This window comes from Perognathus longimembris, chromosome 1 (genome assembly GCF_023159225.1).
Source record: "Perognathus longimembris pacificus isolate PPM17 chromosome 1, ASM2315922v1, whole genome shotgun sequence".
In the NCBI taxonomy this organism is placed as follows: Eukaryota; Metazoa; Chordata; class Mammalia; order Rodentia; family Heteromyidae; genus Perognathus; species Perognathus longimembris.
Genome location: NC_063161.1, coordinates 75002021 through 75024101, shown reverse-complemented (window position 1 = coordinate 75024101; position 22081 = coordinate 75002021). Strand labels below are relative to the sequence as shown.

Sequence of the window (22081 nt, the reverse complement as noted above, 5' to 3'; positions counted from 1 at the left end):
GTGGTAGTTAATTGGAGATAAAAAGTCTCCTTGGATCTCAGCCTCCTGAGTAGCTTGGTTTATAGGTGTGAGCTGCTGGGCCTGGCTCTGTTTGTGTTAGTTAACTCCTGACCTGGGCAAAACCCTATTGAGACCTAACTCTGAGCCTATGTGCATCACGTTAGATGGCAAAGTGAATGTCGTAAATGTGGCCAGAAGGCTTCTGTGAACTCCGTGTAATTACAAGAGTCCCAGTGTGCTGGCTTTGAAGGAGGAGGAAGGACCCAGAGAAGCTTCTGGAAGCTGGAGTGGAGGAGGCGTGAATTCTGCCAAGAGGGTAAATTGTGTGGGCTTTGGCCTGCAGGTGTGAGGAGTGGGAGTGTGCTCACACTCGTGTTCCAGCAAGCCTGGGTAGAGAATGGCACAGCTCAGAGGGCACACATGCATGTTCAGTGTGCAAACACAGCACGAAGCCATTTTGGTCTACTCAGGCCTCTGTCATGGCAAGTGGCCTACTGTGAGGCTTAAGCAGGGTTCTGGAGGCTGGAGTCTGAATTCAGGGCATTTGCAGGCCCTGACTGGCTCACTGAGGCTCATCCCGGGCCCTGGGCATGGCCTAGGCCTCTCTGGGCAGGCAGTGGAATGGCAGAGTGAGAACGCTGGTGTTTCCTCCACCCCAGCTTCTCCTTTTTGTTTTAAAGAGCTAATTAGAACGTTCGACTGTGTTCCACAATAGTAAATACACGCTATGGGTCACGCACAGGCTTCAATGATGAAATTAAATGACATTTTGGAAAAGCAGCTGGATTTCATAAATATTTTCGGAGCTGTAGACTATAATTTCTGTGAGGAGCTCATTGGGTGTTTTGATGTAGTCTTTGCAGAGTGAAATGCATAACTCGGTAATTACAGAAAAGATCTGACTTTAAAAATGGTAATCTAGGCGCTGGTGGCTCACACCTGTAGTCCTACCTACTCAGGGGGCTGAGATCTGAGGATCCTGGTTCAAAGCCAGCCTGGGTAGGAAAGTTCGTGAGACTCTTATCTCCAATAAAGTACTCAGAAAAAGCCAGAAGTGGCGCTGTGACTCAAGTGATAGAGTGCTTGCCTTGAGCACAAAGAGGTTTAGGGACAACATCCAGGTCCAGAGTTCAAGCCTCAGGACTGGGGAAAAAAAAAACAAAAAGGTAAACCACTGAGCTTAGAAATTTCAATATTTTTTTCCCCAAACATGTAGGCTTTTCCTCTTGTTTGCCCTCCCTCCCTCCCTCCCTCCTTCCCTCCCTCCCTCCCTCCCTGCCTCCCTCCCTCCCTCCCTTTTTCTCTCTCTTTCTTTCTTGAGACAGAATCTTTCTATGTAGAGATCTGTGTGGCTGTGAGCTCATTATCCTGTCTCCCCGTCTCGGGCTGGGGTTATGGACCTGTACCAACATATCCAGCTGTGAAGGTGGATGGTGTTTTTTTTTGGGGGGGGGTTGTGCTGCTGGGGATGGAAGCCAGGGCCTTGGCCATGTGGGGCTAATGCCCATCCCTGAGCTGTGTGGCCTGGGTACCTCACATGGCTCTGGACCCAGGCCAGGGTCTTGTTGTGTGCCCCTGAGTTTCTTTCCACTTCCTCCAGTAGTGGAAGAATGTGGCCCAAAGCTTCGGTTGTGGCTTCCAGCTTCAGGCTTTACTCCAGCCCTATTCCCCGAGTTGCCTGGTCACCAGACCCAGTTCTGGAGACCCTTCCTGTGCGTGCTGTGTGTGTCCTGTGTGTCCTGGGTGTGTCCTGTGCATTCTTGGCATGTCCTGTGTATGCTGGGCATGTCCTGTGTATGCTAGGCATGTCCTGTGTGTACTGGGCATGTCCTATGTATGCTGGGTGTGTTCTGTGTATGCTGGGTGTGTGTTCTGTGTATGCTGGGTGTGTCCTGTGTGTGCTGGGCCTGTCCTGTATATGCTGGGCATATCCTGTGTGTGCTGGGCATGTCCTGTGTGTGCTGGGTGTGTCCTGTGTATGCTGGGTGTGTCCTGTGGGTGCTGCATATGCCCTGTGTGTGTTATGTCCCGTGCATGCCGCATGTGCTGCATGTCCTGTGCATGCTATATGTATCCCGTGTGTGCTGGACATATGTCCTATGTGTGCCACGTGTCCTGTGTGTATACCACATGTCCTTTGTGTGCTGGGCCTGTGTCCTGTGTGTGCCACGTGTCCTGTGCATGCTGGGCATGTGTCCTGTGGATGTCATGTGTCCTGTATGTGCCACGTGTCCTGTGTATGCTGCGTGTCCTGTACATGCTGAGTGTCCTGTGTGTGCCACGTGTCCTGTGGGTGTCACATGTCCTATGTGTGCCACGTGTCCTATGTGTGCTTCATGCCCCGTGTGTGCCATGTGTCCTGGGAATGCTGGGCATGTGTCCTGTGTGTGCTGCGTGTCCTGTGCGTGCTGGGCGTGTGTGCTGCATGTTCCTCCTCAGGGGTCTGCCATGCTGGATTCCCATCCGTGTCGGGGGGGGGGGGCGGCGCTGGCTTCCGAGGGGATCTCAGTTGGGAAGAGCACTGGCACACAGAGCCTGGTTGTGTGGAATGGTGCTGCCCAGTGGACACTGGGCAGGGGCTTCTGAGCATCCTGCAGAGGCCGGCGGCGGCCAAGGCCTGCTGACCTGGTGTCCTAAGCTGACAGGCCGCACACAATGGAGCCCTCCACCCTGGGAGGACCTGGGTCCGCGCGGCGTGGGCAGGCGGTGGTGCAGCAGGGTCTCTTCACCCCTGCACAGTGGCCTGGGGGTGGCAGGGGACTGCCTGGGGTGGAGGATGCCCCTGACACACACAGTGGGATAGGATTTGCCTTTGTTACCAGGAAGGCTCCATCCTGGCATTTGCCGTTTTTGTTACTTTGCTGGTATGGGATTTGAACTCAGGTCCTGGCTCTTGCTAGGCAGATGCTCTACCACTGGGCCACACCCCAGCCCTGCCAGTCACTGTTCGACACTGGTTTATGAGCAGTGGTTGGACCACTTGAGGCCACTGTGGCATCTGCATAGGCCAAGTGTCCTGAGGTTCTTCTCCAAGAACCTGGGGCTTTCCTGGGCCCCTAGGGGAGCACTGACCCCAGGAGTCATGTCCTCATTTGAGAAGGGGAAGAACGAGCATATGCTGGACAGACGTGTCAGCCCAGAGCACCCGCATGGTTTGTAGCTCCTCCTCCAGTGTGCCCTGGCCCAGCTGAAATACCAAGGACAGGACATGGGGCAGGGTGAGACTCTCACAACACCACAAAAGCCAGCTGCTGGTGGCTCCCTCCTGTAATCCTAGCTACACAGGAGGCTGACATCTGAGGACTGACAATTGAGGTTCAAAGCCAGACCAGGCAGGAAAGTCCATGAGACTCTTACCTCCCATTAAACCAGAAGTTGAGCCGGCACTCACGTGGTAGAGCGCCAGCCTGGGGCAAATACCAAGGCCCTGAGTTCAATCAAGCCCAGTTATTATGTGTCCTTCCCCTCCCCCCTGCTAAAAAATTAAATGGAACTACCATATAATGAAGGGACTCTCCTGTGTAGAAGAATCGAGCCAGAGCCCAGGGCTTCATGAGGAGGTCAGAGTGCTCCCATGTGCCAGGCTCTTGCAAACCTGGGCCGTGCCTACTTTCTGCCCGGCTCTGCCCTCTGCCCAAGCAGGACACCGGCTGTTTATGACTGGCAAGCTTTCTCTTAAGACTATGACCACTGGCTGCCTCCTGTCCCCTTTCTGAGAGTCTCCCTATGTAGCCCAGGCTGGCCTTGAACTCTCGGTCCTGCTACCTGGGCCTTCTGAGTGCTGGGACTAGGTGTTGCGCCTCACACCAGGCCCCCAGGCTCTGTGGACTGGCATTGGTTGGGTGAACCCACGAGAGGAGCTGGGGCAGAACGAGGTTCAGACATGAACACGACTGGACACGGTGCGCAGGCACCGCACACCTGGACATTGGTGGTGCCGAGAGTGAGGCCTGGGCCCAGGGGGACTGTGGGGGTCAGCAGTGGGCGGCAGCACCTTGGGAGGTATGTTTGGTGGAGGATAGAATGAAGAGATGTTCTGTGTGAACAGCCCTGCTTTGCTGCCTGTGCTAGGTTAACGAAGTGAAGTCTCTACCTGCTTCCTGTTAAGAGAGCCTCGTTTCTATTCAGTGGCGTGGAGAGCCAGGGGGAGCAGGGGCCACGGGGGTGAGGGTGCAAGGCCCCAGGCCTGCGGCATTCCTGCACTCGGCGTGTGCCTTATCACACTGGGTGTTGTAAAACCAATTTCCATGTGGAAATGGCTTTTCTCCCCATATGAATTGCTTTTCATACTGCTGAATGGAGCGGCGGCCTCCCGTCTGACATCAGTGAACCTGTTCTCAGCTGGTGCTAACCACATACCCCGCACCCGCAGCCCTGGGAGGGGCCGAGGCCGCTGCAAGTGCAGCTCACCGCTGAGCTGATCGGCAGCGGACTGCAGAAAAGAAGTTCCACAGGAGTGCGGAGGAGAAGCAGCAGGACTTTCAGATGGAGTGGAGCCTAGGAAGGAGGGGGTCGTCCTCCAGCTTTGGCACAGTCTTGGATGTGGTGGTGTTTTCAAAACAATGTCCTCTGCTTCCTACACGGCTCCCACACAGGGAGAGATTGTGTGGGAGAGAGTCACAGAGAAAGAAGAGCAGTGCCTCGAAGCTACCATGCCGCCTCTTGTCTGTCTTGGGTCAGCCTGTCCACACACACTGTGGTTCCCTGTTTGCATGTGTCATCCTCGCTACAGCTGGCATCAGTGTGCGACGTGTGTGTGTGTGTGTGTGTGTGTGTGCGCGCGCGCGTGCGCACTCACGAGCCGATCCTGGGGCTTGAACTCAGGGCCTGGCCACACTCCCTGAAAAGCTCATCACTTGAGCCTCAGCACCACTTCTGATTTTCTGATGGTTACTTGGTGATGAGAGTCTTATGGCCTTTTTCTGTCCTGGTTGGTTTAGAACCTGGATCCTCAGATCTCAGCCTCCTAAGTAGCTGGGATTACGGGTGTGAGCCACCAGCGCCTGGCTGCCGGCACATGGGACCTCTTCTTTGCTTATTTGGCTTGACCATGCAGGGTCTGCATTGCCGGTACATTCCCAGAGGCCTATAGAGTGTAGAGTGCCCTTGCTCCCTGCCCTGTCCTGGCCCCACCCCCTGCCTTCCCCTGCAGCTGGTGACCCAGCTCTGAGTCTGCTCCCCTCTGCTTCCAGTGGAGAGCTGAGTGGAGGGCCGCACACTGTTCTGTACGTTTTCCTATCCACACGGGAAGGACTATCTCAAGTCAGCGCAAGGCATTGTTTACACACTTTTCTCTGAATGACCTTGGGGTTGACCCTTGTCTTCTTAGTCTGTAAGGTGAGACTGTAGACAGCTCCACAGCAGGAGTGCCCTGGGCCACCGCAGCCTGATGCAGACAAGGCGCTGTCTTCGACCACCTGTCAGCCTGCTCTCCCACCCCCCACCCACACACCTTGTTTTTTTACATTTATTTATTTTTTGGGGTGGTGCTGGGAGTTGGATTCCGGGCTCTCCCATGCTGTAGCACCTGGCCCACGGTGCTTTTAGTTTGTTCTTCTGATAGATCTGGGCTTTTGTCCAGGCCAGCCTCACACCACAGCCCTCCTGCTTCTTCCCCTTGAGTTGCAGGGATTGCAGGCGTGAACCACAAGGCCACACGTTTTATTGAGATAGGATCTTGTTAACTTTTGCTTGGGCTGACTCTAAACTATGACCCTCCTCTCTTTGCCTTCCCAGTAGCCGAGATGACAAGTATCTGCCATCACCCCTGGCTCCCCCATCTCATTTTTAAGCAACTCCCTAATGCTATGCCACTATAACTGTAGATTTTAGTATGTATCTGCACATATAGGAAGACTTAAAAGTACCAACATGGCTCTTGACAGAGGTAACCATCATGCCTCAGTGCATTAAATCTGATGGTGTGTGGGTGCGTTTGCATCTATGCTCACCTGACACATTTCTAGGCTGCCCAGTGGCCCTTCAGAGAGCTCTCAGGCCACGTCCACCTCGTGTGGTGAGATTTGTCTGTCGCGTGCATGGGTGTGAGCTGAGCGTGTGCTGGACAGGTGTGGCGGGCTGGAATCTGCATCTCTCCAGGAAGAGCCACGGGCTCTTTCTGCTCTGGTGGGAGTGGGTCATGGTTTCTTCGTGTCACATCCTGGCTTCTGGCTGCTGGTGTGTCAGCTCTTCTGGGCTTCGGCTTTTTGTGTTCAAGGTGTTTCAGGGTTGTAATGGTTTCCCTCTCTTCTTTAGGCAACTTCTCCTTCCCATTTTATTTTCGTGTTTTGTGGAGGAGTGCTGGGAGTTGAACTCAGGGCCTCGGAGTGTGGGCCTCACACATGCAGGGCAGGTGATCTGTTCCTGAGCGATAGGTGCTCATCCCCCTTTAAATGTACCAATCTGCCTTCAGTTCTGGTTTAGAAATACCTTATTATTCTTTTCATTCTTTCTTCCTTTTGGCTTCTGAAAAGTGGATTTGGTGTACAAAGAAATGTCTATTTACAACCAGTGCTTTTTTGTTTTGTTTTGTTTTTTGTTTTTCCAATTTCTGACCTCCTTATAGCAACCTGCATGCTGAAAAGCCCTTCTTTCCTCCGGTGTATAGTGATGCTGCTTTCATCACCCTGTTCCCTGGAGGACCTCCAAGTGGGCGGAGGTGTGGGGCCCGAGTTTCCCCAGGACCTGCGGCCACGCGGTTTCTCCTTGGGAGGAATCGTAGAGTGATGTGCGTGTGAGTATGTGCATGCACATGAAGATGTGCGTGTGTGTGTGCACACACAAGTGTGTGTCCTCTGGGATGGGCTGGGATTAGCATCTGAAGAGAATTCCCAGGGCGGGCAGGCGTTCCCTTTCCTGAACTGCCATTTTGACGTTGGAGGCCTGGGTCCAGGCAGCTGCCGTGGCTGATGTCAGGTTTATTTCTCAGGCCAGTGCGGGTACGAGCCCTGGAAATGCCTGTTTGGAGGTGCAGGCTGATTCTGGTGGGAGCAGCTTGTGGCACAGGGTGAGAGCCTCCGCCATTCACCCTCCCCACCCCCACCCTCATCCCCGGTTAGGACAGGGTGAGGCCTGACTGGTGGTGGGATGTTTGCCCTAGAGTAGAGGGCGACTGCTTCCACAGCCAGTCCCCATTGGTTACCCTGCAGGCACCAGGGGGGGGGGAAGGTTGGGCAGGGGGCACGTGGGAGGCTGGTGTGCATGGGGTATGATGACCTGGTATGGGGAGCCCTTCCCCTTCTTTCCTGGGCCGCTGAATCCATCTGAACTCACTGTTTTGCTCTCTTAGTGGTACGGCTTTGAACGCAGAGCCCTGTGCGTAGCTAGCTGGTGCTTTTCCACTTGTGCCATGCCTCCAGCCCTGTTTTAAGGAGTGTCTGGGTCCTGGGCCAGTGCACTCCTGAGCGGCCCTTTGCCCTCCTGAGACTCCTCCTGGCAGCCAGAGTGACAGGCACCCACTGCTGCGTCCCTTCTTGTTCCCTCCCCTCTCCCCTCGTCTCTTCCCTCTCCTCTCTCTCCTCTCTTCTCTCCTCCCTCTCTCCTCTGCCCTGTCTCCTCTCTTTTCTGTGTTCATTTTGCCTCTGCTTTCTTTCTGGACCCTGACTTTGTTCTCCTAGCCTGCATATCCATGTGAAATCCACCAAACAATGACGGTATTTTCTCACACTACGGTTTTTCCTTGGTGTCTGAGCATTAACTTTTACAGTTGAGCAACAATAAATTGACTGAAAAATTAACTGTATTGATTATGACCAATAATGTTCACGAATAAATTACACTCAATTAGCTACTTTGGCACGCTCCACGTGGCCTTCCCATCCATGCCTGCTGTCTGGTGTCCCTGTCACCCTCCCCAGGGGCTGCGGTGAACAGCTCCCCACACATACCCCTCTCCCCATCTGTCCACAGTGTTGGCCATGAGATCTGGTCCTGGTCATTTGCAAAAAGACTCCGCCTCCACTTATCCTCATACATATTCAAATAGACTTCAAGCCCTTCAGCCCTGCCAGGGGCCGTGCCCGTCTGTCCTGGATGGGTTTATACTGTCAGTTTCTGCTCTAATTTGCCTCATTCTTTGACTGTTGGGGAATTTTCCATGTGCTTCAGCCTATGTGGTATGTTAAAATCAATCTGGTTTATCTATCAGGTATAAAATCTGGTTCTGTCTCCATGGGGTGGGTGTTTAGATGGAGTCTTGCTGTCTAGGCTGGTCTGGAATTTGTGATCCTCTTGCATCTGCCTCCTGAATGGCAGGACTACTGGCCTGCACCAACACACTGTTCTAGTTGTTTAAGACTTGGATAGGCCTCAGCTTTCTGACTGCCTAGCTTAATAACAACAAAAAAAGGGTTACATTGTTCATGACCTATGAGGGTATAATGTCTCTGGGGTTTGGGGAAAGGAGACCTCCACATGGTTAAGGCAGAAAAGAGTTTACTGCAGGAGGAGAGCAAACTGCTGGCCTGTACAAGGTGGAGTGTGCAGGGCGAGAACTAATGGTGGAGACTGATTATATAGGGGGAGGGTGGGAGGAGGAATGGCCACGGCAGATACAGATGTGATTTCAGAGCCTAGGGTGTCCCCAGGTGCACCAGTTATCTGGGCTACAGATGCTGGGGGGGGGGGCTTATAGAAAGGGGCCTCGTGTGTGTAAGGAGGGAGAATGAAGGGAAGGGGCCATTTTTATGGGGGCAGACCTAACGTTCCAGCCTTTTGATAGTTATAAAGGGCCATTCATCCTCTCTGGCTACTTCCTGCTGGCAGGAGGCGTCAACATTAGGTATAGAAAGCGGAGATGTCGGCTGTGGGAGACGGCAGCTGTAAGAGTTCCTTGGTGGTGAACATGTGTATGTGTCTGCCGGGCTAGATTTACCTCCCCTGGTGTGGGGATGCTAAGCTTACTCCCTTATCAGTGCTCCCCTTTTCACCCTCTCCCCTGGGCACCCGACCAGCAGGTGGCCAAGGTGGAGCGAGGGACATGGGCTAGCCTAAGGTGCACGTGGCTGAACAAGATCCCCTTTTCCTCCCTCCTTACCCACCAAGGAAGCCAGGCGCAGACAGATCTTGGAGACGCTTCAGAGAGCAATCCGGTTTATTCGGGAGGGGCTCACAGTAATATAGTAGTGATGACGAGGATTGAGCATGAGCTGGCGATAGGCTGCCGAGCTTGTCCATCCAAGAGCAGTTCCCAAGGACCTCCCTCATGGGCTAACATCACTTCCCATAGTACCGCCCTGTGTGCTCGCTGGTGCAAGGTGGGGGAATGGTCTCAAAGCTACCCCTTCTGGTTCCAGACCCAGAAGGAGATAGGTGTGGCTCACTTCCACACTGCCCCAGGGCTGGGGGAAGGGCGGCATCTCGGGAGCGCTCTCATCGCCCTTCCCCCCTTAAGGCCAAGGTGAATCCCCAACATGTGTCCTTGGATGAAACCTGAAAGTCTTACCAGGCAAGGGCTACACAGAAAAGAAAAAAAACATGATTGGAGGGCACACAAACAGCAAAAGGAAAAGCAGACATCTGTTCAGGGAAGAAAGGAAAGACTTAGCTAGTTCCTTACTCCTGTGTTTCAGGTGGTTCTGGAGTTGGTGGATCATATCCCTAACTACTTCTGACTGATTAACATCTGGTGACTGGGTAGGGGAGAGCGTGGTGGATTAGTTGAGAATAACCAGTCAGAAGCTGGGGCTCGACAGTAGTGGTTAAGGGCCCAGTGGGAGGCCTTGGTCATTCCTGTAACGAGACTACAGATGTCTGGACTATAGAAGTCTGGATGGAAGACCCAGGAAGGTGCAGAGGCAAACTGTCCTTAGTCTAAGACTCGTTATATAAGTTCCTGTCCATTTAGAAGAAAGATAGGTATGAACATTGGGTAGGCATGCTCAGTAACTTCTTTTCTTTTAACTTCCCGGCTCTGGTTAGTTTTGAAAGGGCAGGCACAGAGTGATCCATTTAGGATCTGACATCATCCCCTCTTACTCCTCTCCATGATCCCTCATCTCCAGGACTAGCTTTGTCCTGGGGTCTAGGTGCTCGTTGCTTGGATGGCTTGTCCCCATTGGCATTTTTGCTCATTGCTGGGATGGCATGCCCCAATGGGCTGATGGCATGCCCCACATTGGAGGGGCAGAATGACAGATCAAGTGAGTTTTTTGTTTGTTTATTTGTTTGCCATCAGACCTTTTTTATTCCCAACTGAAGCAACAAGATCTATAGAAATAGTTTCTAAGCAGGGCTTAACCTGAAACTTGTTAAGAATAGAAGTTAAGTGTGACCAATAAATACTTGTGAGAATTATTATCGCTCTGTGGGCCTGACTAAATGCCGCAGAGGGTAAAAGATATAATGACAAAACTCAGTAGTGGTCAAGATGAGAGTTCTGAAACAGCAACTGATTAATCTAGTTAATTTTTAACTGAGGATATTAATTAAGATTGAAACCATTGTCAGCTCTGTACCCAAGGTGGCTTACACACGTGGGAAACAGACATAAGATACATTGGTTCCCACACAAATCTGATGACTTCTTTGTGGCTTGAGTTTAAAACTGCCCATTTTAAATTTTGGTCTGTGGAGCCAGTTAAGTCTTGGTTACCTTAGGAAACCTTCAAAACACTTTTGGTAAAGAGACACATTAGCATACAGATTGACCTTTGAACACTAGCTAGAAAGGTGGGGGTTGCATGGAAACCCACCACGTGGCCAAGATGGCGAATTTCTGGACAAGCCATGATGGTAAGGAAACTTGCCGGAGCTTTATTGGGTGAGTAAGCAAGCAGACAAGTAGACAGCAGACAAACAGACAAGCAGAAAGGCAGGGGCACACAGCATCAGAGTGTGGGTACTCTCTCTGTGTCTTGAGAGAGAGAGAGAGGTAGAGAGAGATGATTGCCTAAGAGAATCCAAGCCCAGAATGGCTAGCCTTCAAGAGGAACCTAGAGGGGGTCCCCGGGACCCAGCCTGCATCTCACTCTCAAGGGCATAAGTAGAGAGTTGGTGGGGGGGGGGGAGAAGGAAGGAGAGAGGGAGAGAGAGAGAGGAGATTGATCTGCTACAAGACAAGAAGAGTTACTTTTCTGGAGGAGGTGGCTGAGAAGCTTATGCCTATGCCCAGCCTGTGTCAGCTACACAGGGGTGAAGATGGACAGAGGGAGACAGGAGACAGAGAGAAGGACGAGCAAGTAGAGCAAAGAACACCTGGATGTATAGAACCTCTGGCCATTTACCATTGCATTGGCTGAAACTGTGGCAATAAAAATAAGAGGTTTGAGCTTAATAGAGTCCTTGAATGGAAGGACATCTAGAGGGCATAGTAAGAACCACGAGGTGGTGGTGGGGGTGGGGGGAGTCTGGTGAGTGCAGCGGCACTGGGTAGAAAGTGTCTCTATCCACCCAAAGTCTAAGAATTGAATTCTCAATTCAGGTGTCCCTAAAAGATTTGCCAAAAAGGTGTGTGTGTATGGGGGGGGGGGTGGTCCTTCTTGGTGGTACCACATCAAAAAAGACAGACAGAGGAACAGAGGACCTGTAGACAGACATCACTCACCAGGTGTAGGGGGTGAAATGGCATGGTGGATTCGTAGCTACCAGTAAAGTAAACGGGAGAAGTCTAAGGTGGGGTTTGTTCGCCTTTCAGCAGTTTGGGTCCCAGGAAGGGTGGCCAGGAGGTAAATTGACCCTTGGAGAGAGAGAGAGAGAGAGGGAGAGAGAGAGAGAGAGAGAGAGAGAGAGAGAGAGAGAGAGAGAGAGAGAGAGAGAGAGAGGATGAGGGGTCCAAAGACTCCTGACTCTGTCCCCTTCTGGGTCTCACAGCATATGTAAAGTTTGGGGAAAGGAGACCACCACGTGGTTCAGGCAGAAAAGAGTTTATTATGGGGAGAGCAAAGTCCTGGCTCACACAAGATAGAAGCATGCTAATGATAGAGACTGGTTATATAGGGAGAGGGTGAGAGGAGGCATGGTCACAACAATGCAGACATGACCTCAGAGCCTGGGAACTGCTCACAGTCAGAAGGAGGCATGACAGGGCAGGTGAGGACATGACCTCAGAGGAAGAGGAAGTGACCTCAGGGCCTGGAGGACTTCCCACTGCCCCCAGGTGCACCAATTACCTGGGCAACAGACGGTGGGACTTCTAGGGAGGGAGCCACATGCACGGAGGGAGAACAAAAGGGCATTTTCCCAGGTGGACCTAACAATGTCATTCCTTGGTGTGTTTTTGGAATGTTATTTCTTCAGAAGAGCAGCTTGGTAAAGACTTGGGCTTTATTTTTCAACTAAAGATATGACTTTGGCCCCGAGATGATGCAAAGGCCAGGATCAAGAGTCCTGTGGCAAACTAAAACCAAACAACTACTCAACATATAAAAGTCAAAAATCGACCTCTCAGTGGAATACAATAGCTCAAAAGTTATGTATGTACGTTCATATAAGACTACTGTCAACATATTGTCTAATATCGACATTACATTTAAAGCCCTAGGTGAATTTTCTTGGGCTTGGCCACGTGGCTACTGTATATGTTCTTGGTACATTGTGTATTGTATATATGTCTACCTGACCTAGAGAAGGGAAAGAAAAACAGGGCGTAAGATATCACAAGAAATGTACACACTGCCCTACTATGTAACTGTACCCTTTTGCACAACACCTTGTCAAAAAAAATTGAGTTCAATTAATAAATAAATTAAAAAAAAAGAGTCCTGTGGCAGCTCAGACTCATGGAAGCAGCCAGCCTGACTCAGCAGTCATGAGCACTGGGCCTTTACCTTCCCTACCTCCAGTGCATGGTCTCCCTCCCCTGCCTCCAGCCTCCCTCCCCTGCCTCCAGGGTGCACCATCGCCAAAGGACCAAACCCCCAAAGGACTGGACCCCCAGCTCTGTCTCTTCACCCCCAGCCCTGTCTTTCCTCATCCCAGCCCTGTCCCCCTCACCCCCAGCTCCATCTCCTCACCCCAAGCTTAGTCCTCACCCCAGCCCTCCTGACTTTGACTCTAACTCTCAGCCTTTCTCTGAAGTCTTACCCCCACCCCCACCCTAGGGCTTCCCACTGCATGTTTCAGCAATCCTTGACTCCAGAGAGTCTTTTATTCCCTCTGAGTAAATCTTCAGCCCTTTAAGCTTTCTTAAGCTTCCTAAAATCCTTTGCTGAAAGAAGACTTCTGATAAACAGAAGCACAGATGCAGTACCCGCCTGGGGGCCGGGGCCCCATCCTCGGGGACCTGGGGTCTCTGGGGGACCCATCCGGAGGACCTCAGATCTCAAGGCGCAGGCCAGGCAGAGCACAGTGAGTTGGCATATATAGCAGGGGTCCTGAGGGGGCATTCATGAGTTCTTTTGAAACTGTGCCCACAAGAAAAGCCAGGTCACTGAATGGGGCATGTTCTGTGAGGCTGCACTGTGCATGCCCTCCCGCTCCCCCTGCCCTCCCTCTCCCCACCCACCCCCCATCCTGCCCTGGGCTTGGCTTCTCCTTCCACAGCCCTCCCTCTAGGTGCCCCCCACCCTGAGTTCTCACCTGGGGTCTCCAGCCACTCAGATCAGTTGGATGTCCTCCAAAAATGTGTGTGCAAAAAAAGGTATGCAGCTCCCCCCCCCCCCCGACATTCCCAGCATCAAGTGCCACAAGCTTCAACTTCCGAAGGCCAGAGTATGAGTACTCCAGACCTTGTGGGCCAAAGTCTGTGCCACGTAGGGCTATCCACACGTGCCGTGTGCACAGAACTAGACAGCCACCCACCCACACTGTGCAGTCAAGTGGCGGGAGGTGGACACACAGGTGCTCCACGAATTCCTGGCTATCCTGGTAGAAGCCGAGGGCTGGCTGGTCCCAGCATGCTGTCCTGTCACTGTGCTGTGCGCTGGTTCCTCCATCCCAGGTGTCTTCATTGGCCATTTAGAAGAGGTGGGGGCTTCTCCAGCTTTGCCACCCCTAGTCCCACCTGAGCCGTGTTGTCCCCTCTCAATAAAGACCTCTGGGGTGTCTGACACTTTCTGTGCTAGGTTTTAATCATTGCTTTGCTGAACTTTACTGAACGTCATCTCTCCAGTTTTGTCGCTTCTCCGTGATCTTTATCAACAGAACCCATCTTTTGCATTAACAGACCCATTGCGTATTTAAAATAAGAATAAAACTCGCATTATTCCTATGGATACACTTCAGTGGAGAATAAATGGGTTTTGTATCTTCAGTGGAGAATTAATAGATTTTGTATCCTCAGTGGAGGATAAATGGATTCTGTATCTCGCAGGGATTGAGTTACTAAAAGTTACTGTTATTCAGGACTGATTTTTCCCTTAAGGTAATGGCGGTGACGCAACTCAGGGCCTCACACTCTTTTGCTTGAGCAAGGCCCCAGGCCCTTTTTGCTTTATCTTCTAGATGTGGCCTCGGGGTTTTGTCCAGGCTGCCGTCCATGCCCCATCCTCCTACCTCTGCCTTCCAAGCAGCTGGGTGGGATGACAGGAATATGCTCCTGTGCCCAGCCCCCTCAGTACTAATTTTAAGTTTCAAATTGTACTGTACGTTTCCGCTGCTGCTTCAAAGCTAGATTATTAGTCAGTCAACTGATATTGACTTGGGCTGGCGTCTGAACTTCAGCCGATGTGTGGGAAAAGAATCTGTCATGCCTGAGAAAGGTGTCACGTGTTGCATGAGACTGAAAAGTGCACTTGAACAAAAAACCAAGAGTACTGAAGCACAAGGGACTTTGGAAAAGGCAGGATAAGCACATGGCATCAGCAGCTTGTTTCTGAAGACTGGATCTGCGCCCCCTCTTCACAGAGGAAGAATGCCCCTCTTGGGCTACAGTGGGAGGGAGGGCCTGCCTGCCCCACCCTGCTGGTTTTATAAGCAGAGTGTCACACCCTGTGCCACTGTTAGGAGTAAAATGAGAAGCAGCTTACATTTCTCGGGCTGCAAGCCCCTTTCCTCTTCCTAAGCCTGCAGTGTGCTGGGGTCCCCTGGTCCTAGAAAGATATGGCCTCCGTCACGATCTCTCAGCATGCCTTCCTAGTCCGGTGGCTTGGTTTTCTTCCTTGTCTGCTGGTCTGAAAGAAAATGAAGTTAGTGTCTGCTTCTGCAGACAGACACACAGACAGTCTCTGTTTCTGTCTCTGTCTCGCCCTCTCCTGGAAGCCAGGCACCAACATTCTATGCAAACTCAGGGCGTGTTGACTTCTTACCTGCTCCCCCTGGTGAGCCCTGTGGGCTCCCTGGGGTGCCCACAGTGAGGACAGAGAGACCCCAGCTGTGGCACTGCTGCGATCTGGCATCTTCTCCTTTGGCAGCATCTGTCCCAGTCCTGAAGCAAACATGTAGATATTAGAACGAGATCAAACCTTACTCATGGGGAGGGTGAGGCTGGGGTCCCCTCCCATGGGCTGGGCCACACAGGAAGGCACAGGCCTGCAGTATTCGTAGGGAGCCCGCTCTGCATCCTGTGGTCCTCCACAGTGGGGTCCTGGCTGGGCTGTGTGGGGCTGGGGTAATGGGTCCAGTGCCCACAGTGCCAAGGCCTCGAGCCAGGCAGTGGATTCCAGCTTTCTCAGGGCACTGGTACTGGGTAGGAAGACATAGGCCGCTTTCCAGACTCATGGCTGGTCAAAGCCTAAAATGCAGACAAATGTCCCCACAGGCGAAGGCTGCCATTTGTTCTACTCCAGTGATAGTGGAGGAAGGGGCCGGCCAGGCAGCAGGTGAACAGTGGGGAGGACATAGGCCTCCTCCCCTCCACTTAAAGACCTCTGGTGTCTACCACTGGGTGAGAGGTGGAGTGGGGCTGGAAGGTTGGAGGGACCTGGGCAGTCAGCTCAGGCAGTGGAAGGACCCAGTGGTCAGCTCAGGCCATGGGGAGCCAGTGGTCAGCTCAGGTCCTTCTCACACACCAGCACATGGACATCTCTGGCTCTCTGGCTGCAGAAGGATCCAGTGATCACGGCTGGCAGGAGCCTGGTGCCCTGGCCCACAGGAGCACATGCGCCTGCGGCTTTGGTCCACATCTGCCCACTGCCCACACATTCAGGTTTGGTGTGCCGAGAGCCCTGACCATACATCACTGTTGATGTGGGACTCGGTGCGGCCAGGCCTCTCACCCATTGGGTGCCTTCCTGTGCTGTGGCGGAGACGGAGAGTCAAAGGAGCTCATGGTGGACCCCAAGCCAGCCGCCACATTTGCAGACATTAGGGCCACTCCTGGGGTGGTGACTGGGCTGTGGGGAGCAAGGACACTTGTGTGGAACTGGTGTCCTTGATCTGTTCTTCCAGGGCAGGAAGCTGTCCAGGTGGGAGGGAGAGGGGAATAATCTTGGGGGGAAACCAATCAAGGCAGAAGACAAGAGTCTGGGTCCCTGGAGTGTGTGAGCGTTACCTTGGAAAGATGGCTTTGAGGCTGCATTGGAGGCTCTCAAGGTAAGGGCCTTTCCCCTGGGCTCACTGTGGTCTCCAAAGCTCCCACAGGAAGGATGGGAAGGAGGTTGCAAGTATAAGAGGGAAGGCAGAGATTGGAGTGGTGGAGCCCCAATCAAGGAATGAGGCAGCCATCAGAAGCTGTCCCAGGCAAGAAGGGATGCCCCAGCCTAGGCCCCCCGAGGATGCCGGCTCTGATCTAACCATGAGGACTAGACCTGTGGTCCTGACAGAGGTGGGCCTCTGGGTCTTTAGGTCCTGATATCCTGTACAGAGCAAGTTGTTGGAGCAACCTTAGGACTTAGAGGCAGTGAGTGGATGGGAGGGGCCACGTGGCTGGAGTAACTCAGGACTTAGAGTCAGGGAGTGGATGGGCGGGGCCTTGTGGCTCCTGGGAGGAGTGCAGGGAGGTTTCCTGGTGCTGCCTGGTAGGTTGTGTTTTCATCCCGTGACATGGAGTGCTATGCTATACTAGGCCTGGGGCCCTGGCAGCTACCACACGCATGGGGCCTGCATGGGGTGGGGGCAGGCAAAGCTGTGGAATGTCAGGGGACCTCCCCTCCAGCCATGGCTTCCACTGCCCCACACCTCCCCGTGTGGGGTCTGGTGAGCACCATGTGGTGGAACAGGGGACACTGAACCTGGTGGAGCCTGGAGGAAGGGACTGTGTGTTGGGGAGGGGGGGAGACACACAGCAGCTGACCCTCGTGGTGCTGTAACAGACTGGGGTCTCTGCTGGACTTGGGGGCCCAAGGTACAGCCAGCGTTCTGACGCTCTCTCTGACCTGAGGTCACTCACATTCCCAAACAGCTGTCAATCAGAGGAGAAAGAGAAGCATCAGGACCCACCGAGGTCAGGAAAGCTCTACATGGAACTGGGAGCACAGGAGCTGTACACGCTGCAGGGGGGCCTCCCAGCCTAGACCACTTCTGCTCTGGAAGAAACCAGGCTGTTGGGCCCCTGTCAAATCCCCCTCCCCCTCCCCTTCCCTCCCCTCTCCTTCCCTCCCCTCTCCTCCCCTGCTCCATCTCCTCTCCTCCCTTCCCCACTTTCCGTCCTTACGTTTATCCTTGATTGGGCCCTCTGGCCTGGCGGAAGGCTTTGAAGATGCCTCTGTTTGTGTGTGGCCATCTCTAGGCCATTGCCGAGCGTTTCTGGGTGTGAATGCAATGGTGTGACCGCAGGACTCTCTGTGTTTCCTTCCAGAAATTCGGGAGGCCTTCCGCGTTCTAGACCGAGATGGGAACGGCTTCATCTCCAAGCAGGAGCTGGGCATGGCCATGCGCTCACTGGGGTACATGCCGAGTGAGGTGGAGCTGGCCATCATCATGCAGCGCCTGGACATGGACGGTGAGACGGGGCAGCAGGTGGCAGGGGGTGGGGAGGTGGGGAGATGGGGCTCTGCTCCTGCCTTGGTTGGCCTTGGTGGGATGGAAATCTGGAGTGGAGTTTTCCAGAAGAGTGCACACATTCCAGCCTATGGTGGGGATTTTAGAACTGTTAGAGGAATGGGGTAACCAAGTTGCTGGCTGGGCTGTGGAGCTGTTGGCTCCCACCTGCCCCCTTCCCTTCCTTCCCCTCCCCTTTATTGCCTTCTTTACTTTATGGTACCTACTTGGGGTTGAGCTCGGGCCCTGGGCTTGCCCGGCAAGCCCTCTGCTCCTTGAGTGGTAACTCAGTCCTTTCACTTATAATTCAGTTTTCCAGTGGGTCTTGCTTCTGTGCCTGGGTTGTCCTCAGATGGTGATCATTCTACCTCTACCTCCTGAGTGGCTGGGGTTACAGGCATGTCCCATTATGCTTAGATTCCTTAGGAAATTTTTTAAGTTCCTTCTTGCTCTGAAGTTCTTTTGTGTGCATGTGCTGCGTGGTATGTGCAAATACTGGGATTGAACTCAGGACCACCTTGCACCCTCACTCAGCTTTTTCTGGCATTCTACTACTTGAGTCACCATGCTACTTTTGGTTTATTGGTAGTTAATTGGAAATTAGAGCCTCACAGGCTTTCCTGCTGGGGCTGGCTTCAAACTGTGTTCCTTAGAGCTCAGCCTTCTGAGAAGCTAGGATTACAGGTGTGAGCCACTGCACCTGGGTCTTACTCTAGGAGTCTTTAGATTTATCCCAAACCAGATGTGCACCTCTTGGCATGTCAATCCCGCCTTGGCTAACGGCCCAGCATGGGGCTTTCCTCTAGTAAACACAGCTCCTCCTGTCCTGCAAGCAGCTTAGCTGCTCAGAGTCCAAGAGGATAGCAGGGTTTGGCGTGAGAGGAGCAGGATGTGTGGACGGCGTTGGGAACCAGAGGGCAGGTCCAGCATGTCTCTTTGGGGGATGAGACTGGGCTGTGGTGTGGAAAGGGGCATGTGGCACACTGACCTGTGTGAAGCTCCCTGACCAGTGCATGGCAGGAGCCTGGCTTTCCCATTGACTCTGGGTTCATCTGGAGGACAGTGCCCCGGCGGCTGTGTGGTGATGAAGGCCTAGCCGATGTGCCAGCTGTCATGGTGCAGATCTGTGCTCCAGTCAGGACAGGGCGGGCACTGCAGCCCAGACTGTCCTCCCGACACAGACAACCACATGTCTCTGCAGGCAAGAGCAGACTTGGCTCTCGTTAGAATCAGCTCTTGAGCTCAGAATGACAGGTGTGCACCACTGCACCCAGCAAATAGTTGGGATGTCTTGAAAGCTTTTCTCTCTTCTGGCCTTGAATTGCTGTCCTTCCAACCTCAGACTGCCATGTAGCTGGGATTACAGGCATGAGCCCCCAGTGTCACAGAGCTGGGATTATAGGCATGAGTCCCTGGTGCCACGTAGCTGGGATTATAGGTGTGAGCCCCCGGTGCCATGGAGCTGGGATTACAAGTGTGAGCCCCAGGTGCCAAGCTTGGTGAGTGTTTTTCAGGATCCCACTCTTAGTGGGGCCTTTGGAACTGTTCTGTTCAAAAGGTTAAGCTCGAGTTATACCCTTCCTTTCTCACTTCTGCAACACAGGCCTCCACCGAGGTATTTCTACCGCACTGAATCTCGACTTGTGTGGACACTTTTATGGAGATGATGCAAAAAGGGGAAAAAAAAGTATTTTGGAAAAGGCTTAGGACTTTTTAGTGTAAGAAGACTATGCCTCCAGTCACCAGGGGCAGCAAGAGAAATGACCACAGGGTATCCACCTATCTACCCACCTATCCATCCATCATCCATTCACCACCCATCAAACACCTATCCACCATCTTTTGATCCACCATTCAACCATCATCTTTCTATCCAACAGCCATTTACCACCCATCATCCACTATCTGTCATCTATCATCATCCACCCACCCATCATCCATCCATCCACCCATCATCCATCCATCCACCCATCATCCACCATCCATCCACCCATCATCTATCCATAAATCTCCCCTTCCCTACCTTTTTTGTCCTATTCCCTTTTCCCTCCCTTCTCCTTCTATCTATCCATCTATCTATCCCTCCCTCCCTACTTCTTTCCTTTTCTCACCCATCCATCCCTCCTCCTCCCTCCCTTCCTCCCTCCTTCTCCCTCCTCCTCTTTCCTCCTTCTATTTCTCCATCCACTCATCTGTCCATGATTAGGAGTGATTCTGGCCCCCACAGCCTTCTCTTTCTGGGGTCCCTTTTGCCTTCAGCCCAAGGCCTGGCTGGAATTAGCCTGAGCGAGGCTGTGTGTGTGCCGGGTCAGCACAGGAGGTTTTCATTAGGCAACTCTGGGTATGTGGGCCCTGATGTTATACAGAGCTGTAGTCTCCTGCATTGGGGACTCCAGCCACACAGAACAGCAGCTCACCTTACAGCTTGTGGGCATGATGGAGGGAGCAGAGGGGTCTTGGTTTCTCACCTGGCCTGCAGCCAGTTGGCCCTCTGTCGTGTGTGTACGTGTGTGTAGATGGTGCATGAGCAGAACTACAGAACTACTCTCACCAACACAGCAAGCCAGAAACAAACAACAGCCACAATTGGGATAAGATTCGTACCACCCCACCTTGAAAATTTGAAAACTAACCCCCTAAACCTTGGAATAGACCCAGGTACCAGTTCTTAAAAAAAAAAATAGAGAAGCACTAAATTAACAAAGACAGCATATGTAATTAAGGATGGAAGTGTTAGTGCCCAGATAAACAGGATAAGAAAGATAAATAGGGCAATTTTCCCCAAAGAATACTCATGTTTTATGCATTTGCCTCTCTACACGATATGGAGATTTTTCTGGAAAGATAAGAAGTTGTGAATCTGGTTCATGCTGAAGTAAGTTGGAGCTTGCAACTGGCTAGCCAAATGCAGGTCATGGTTATGTTTGATTTTCCCCTAGGCCATTTTATAAAGCATTTAGAAAGCAGGAACTATCACCTTAAAAAGCTCGACTTTACCCTTGTCTTAAAGTATTGGAGGGGTTGGCAATGCTAGACTTGCACTGTCTCGTTGTGGGCGAGTGGGGCTGTGCCTAGCCAGGGTGGTGGCCCCGCGGCTCCCCTTTCCACGGAGCCCTGAGGACAGCACACCACCTTTCCCTTTGCTATTTTAGCACACGCTCCCTTACCTGTTTTATGACTTTCATTATTCTCAATTTTAAAGATATTTCCAATTTTATGGCCAGATTGGAAGCATTTGTTTTGCCTGTGTCTTTGACTGTTTTCAGCGTTGCACCCAGACATTCTCAACTAATTTTCTGCTATTTGTTTTTAGTTAATATATAAGATTTGTTCGGGCTAACATTTCCCAAAATTTCATAGTTGTTGTATTTTTCAAGAAGTCTGCCCCAACCATTAATTTTAGTTATAAATCTGAGAAAACTCTCCCCTGGATGCTAACCAACAACTTGGTAGGATAGGAAAATTCTTGAGTTAGGGTTTTTTGTTTGTTGTTTTTTTTAAAGGTCTGCGCTTGTTGGGCTATGGAGGTTGGCTGTGGTGGCACACTCCTATAATCCCAACAGCTGGGACGGAGCCTCCTGACCTCAGCTCCCCGAGTAGCGTCAGGTGACAAGCCCATGTCACCATCCTGCCATGGGCTGAGAAGGGGTCTTGTGAACTTTCCTCCCCAGCTGACCTCAAACCACCATCTTCTCGTTCTTAGCCTCCCAGTGGGCTGGGGCTCTGGGTGCGAGGCGCTGGTGTCCTGGGAGGATATAGTCTCTCTCTGGCAAAGCCGGCATGACGCTGGGCTCTGAATTTTGCCACCCTGGCTAAGCTGCCATCTCCGTTTTTGTGTGGCTATGGGCTTTCTTTCTTTTTAATTAGGAACTAAGGGAAGAGAATGCAGACTCAGCCGTTCCATAGCTAGGATGCTGGGATGCTGGGACTCCCCTCAGGCCAAAGCTAAAGGGCTCATTGCGAGTAATGGGGGGGGGGACACTCATTCTCATTTTCCTTTGACATCTAGAGTGCAGTCTTTTTTCTGTGTGGCATGTTTTCAATCTGTTTTCTTCTCAGGGCAGCTACAGAGAATAGGACTTGAGACAGACATCACACGCATGTGCAGACACACATGCACGCACCATAAACATACACACACACCACACACACTGTTCTTCCTGGAAAGTTCTGCAGACAAACACTGGGCCACAATGTCCTCAGATGTGTTCCTCCTCCTCCCCCCACCGCCACACCCTCCAGACCTTGGGGAGACAGAACAGTAGGACTGTGGGAGCACCACAGGCAG

General features: G+C 52.3%; 1 protein-coding gene across 3 annotated transcripts in view; it reads left to right on the top strand.

The window, feature by feature from the left end:
* Window positions 1-22081, top strand: part of Caln1 (calneuron 1) — a 165670-nt gene that overhangs the window by 53055 nt on the left and 90534 nt on the right. For all 3 annotated transcript variants that reach the window (XR_007208331.1, XM_048329369.1, XM_048329356.1), the window contains exon 3: window positions 17612-17755. Coding sequence is in view for 2 of the 3 variants with exons in the window: in XM_048329369.1 (XP_048185326.1) it covers window positions 17612-17755 (144 nt within the window). In the remaining variant the exon portion in view is untranslated. The remainder of the gene's footprint in view (window positions 1-17611; window positions 17756-22081) is intronic.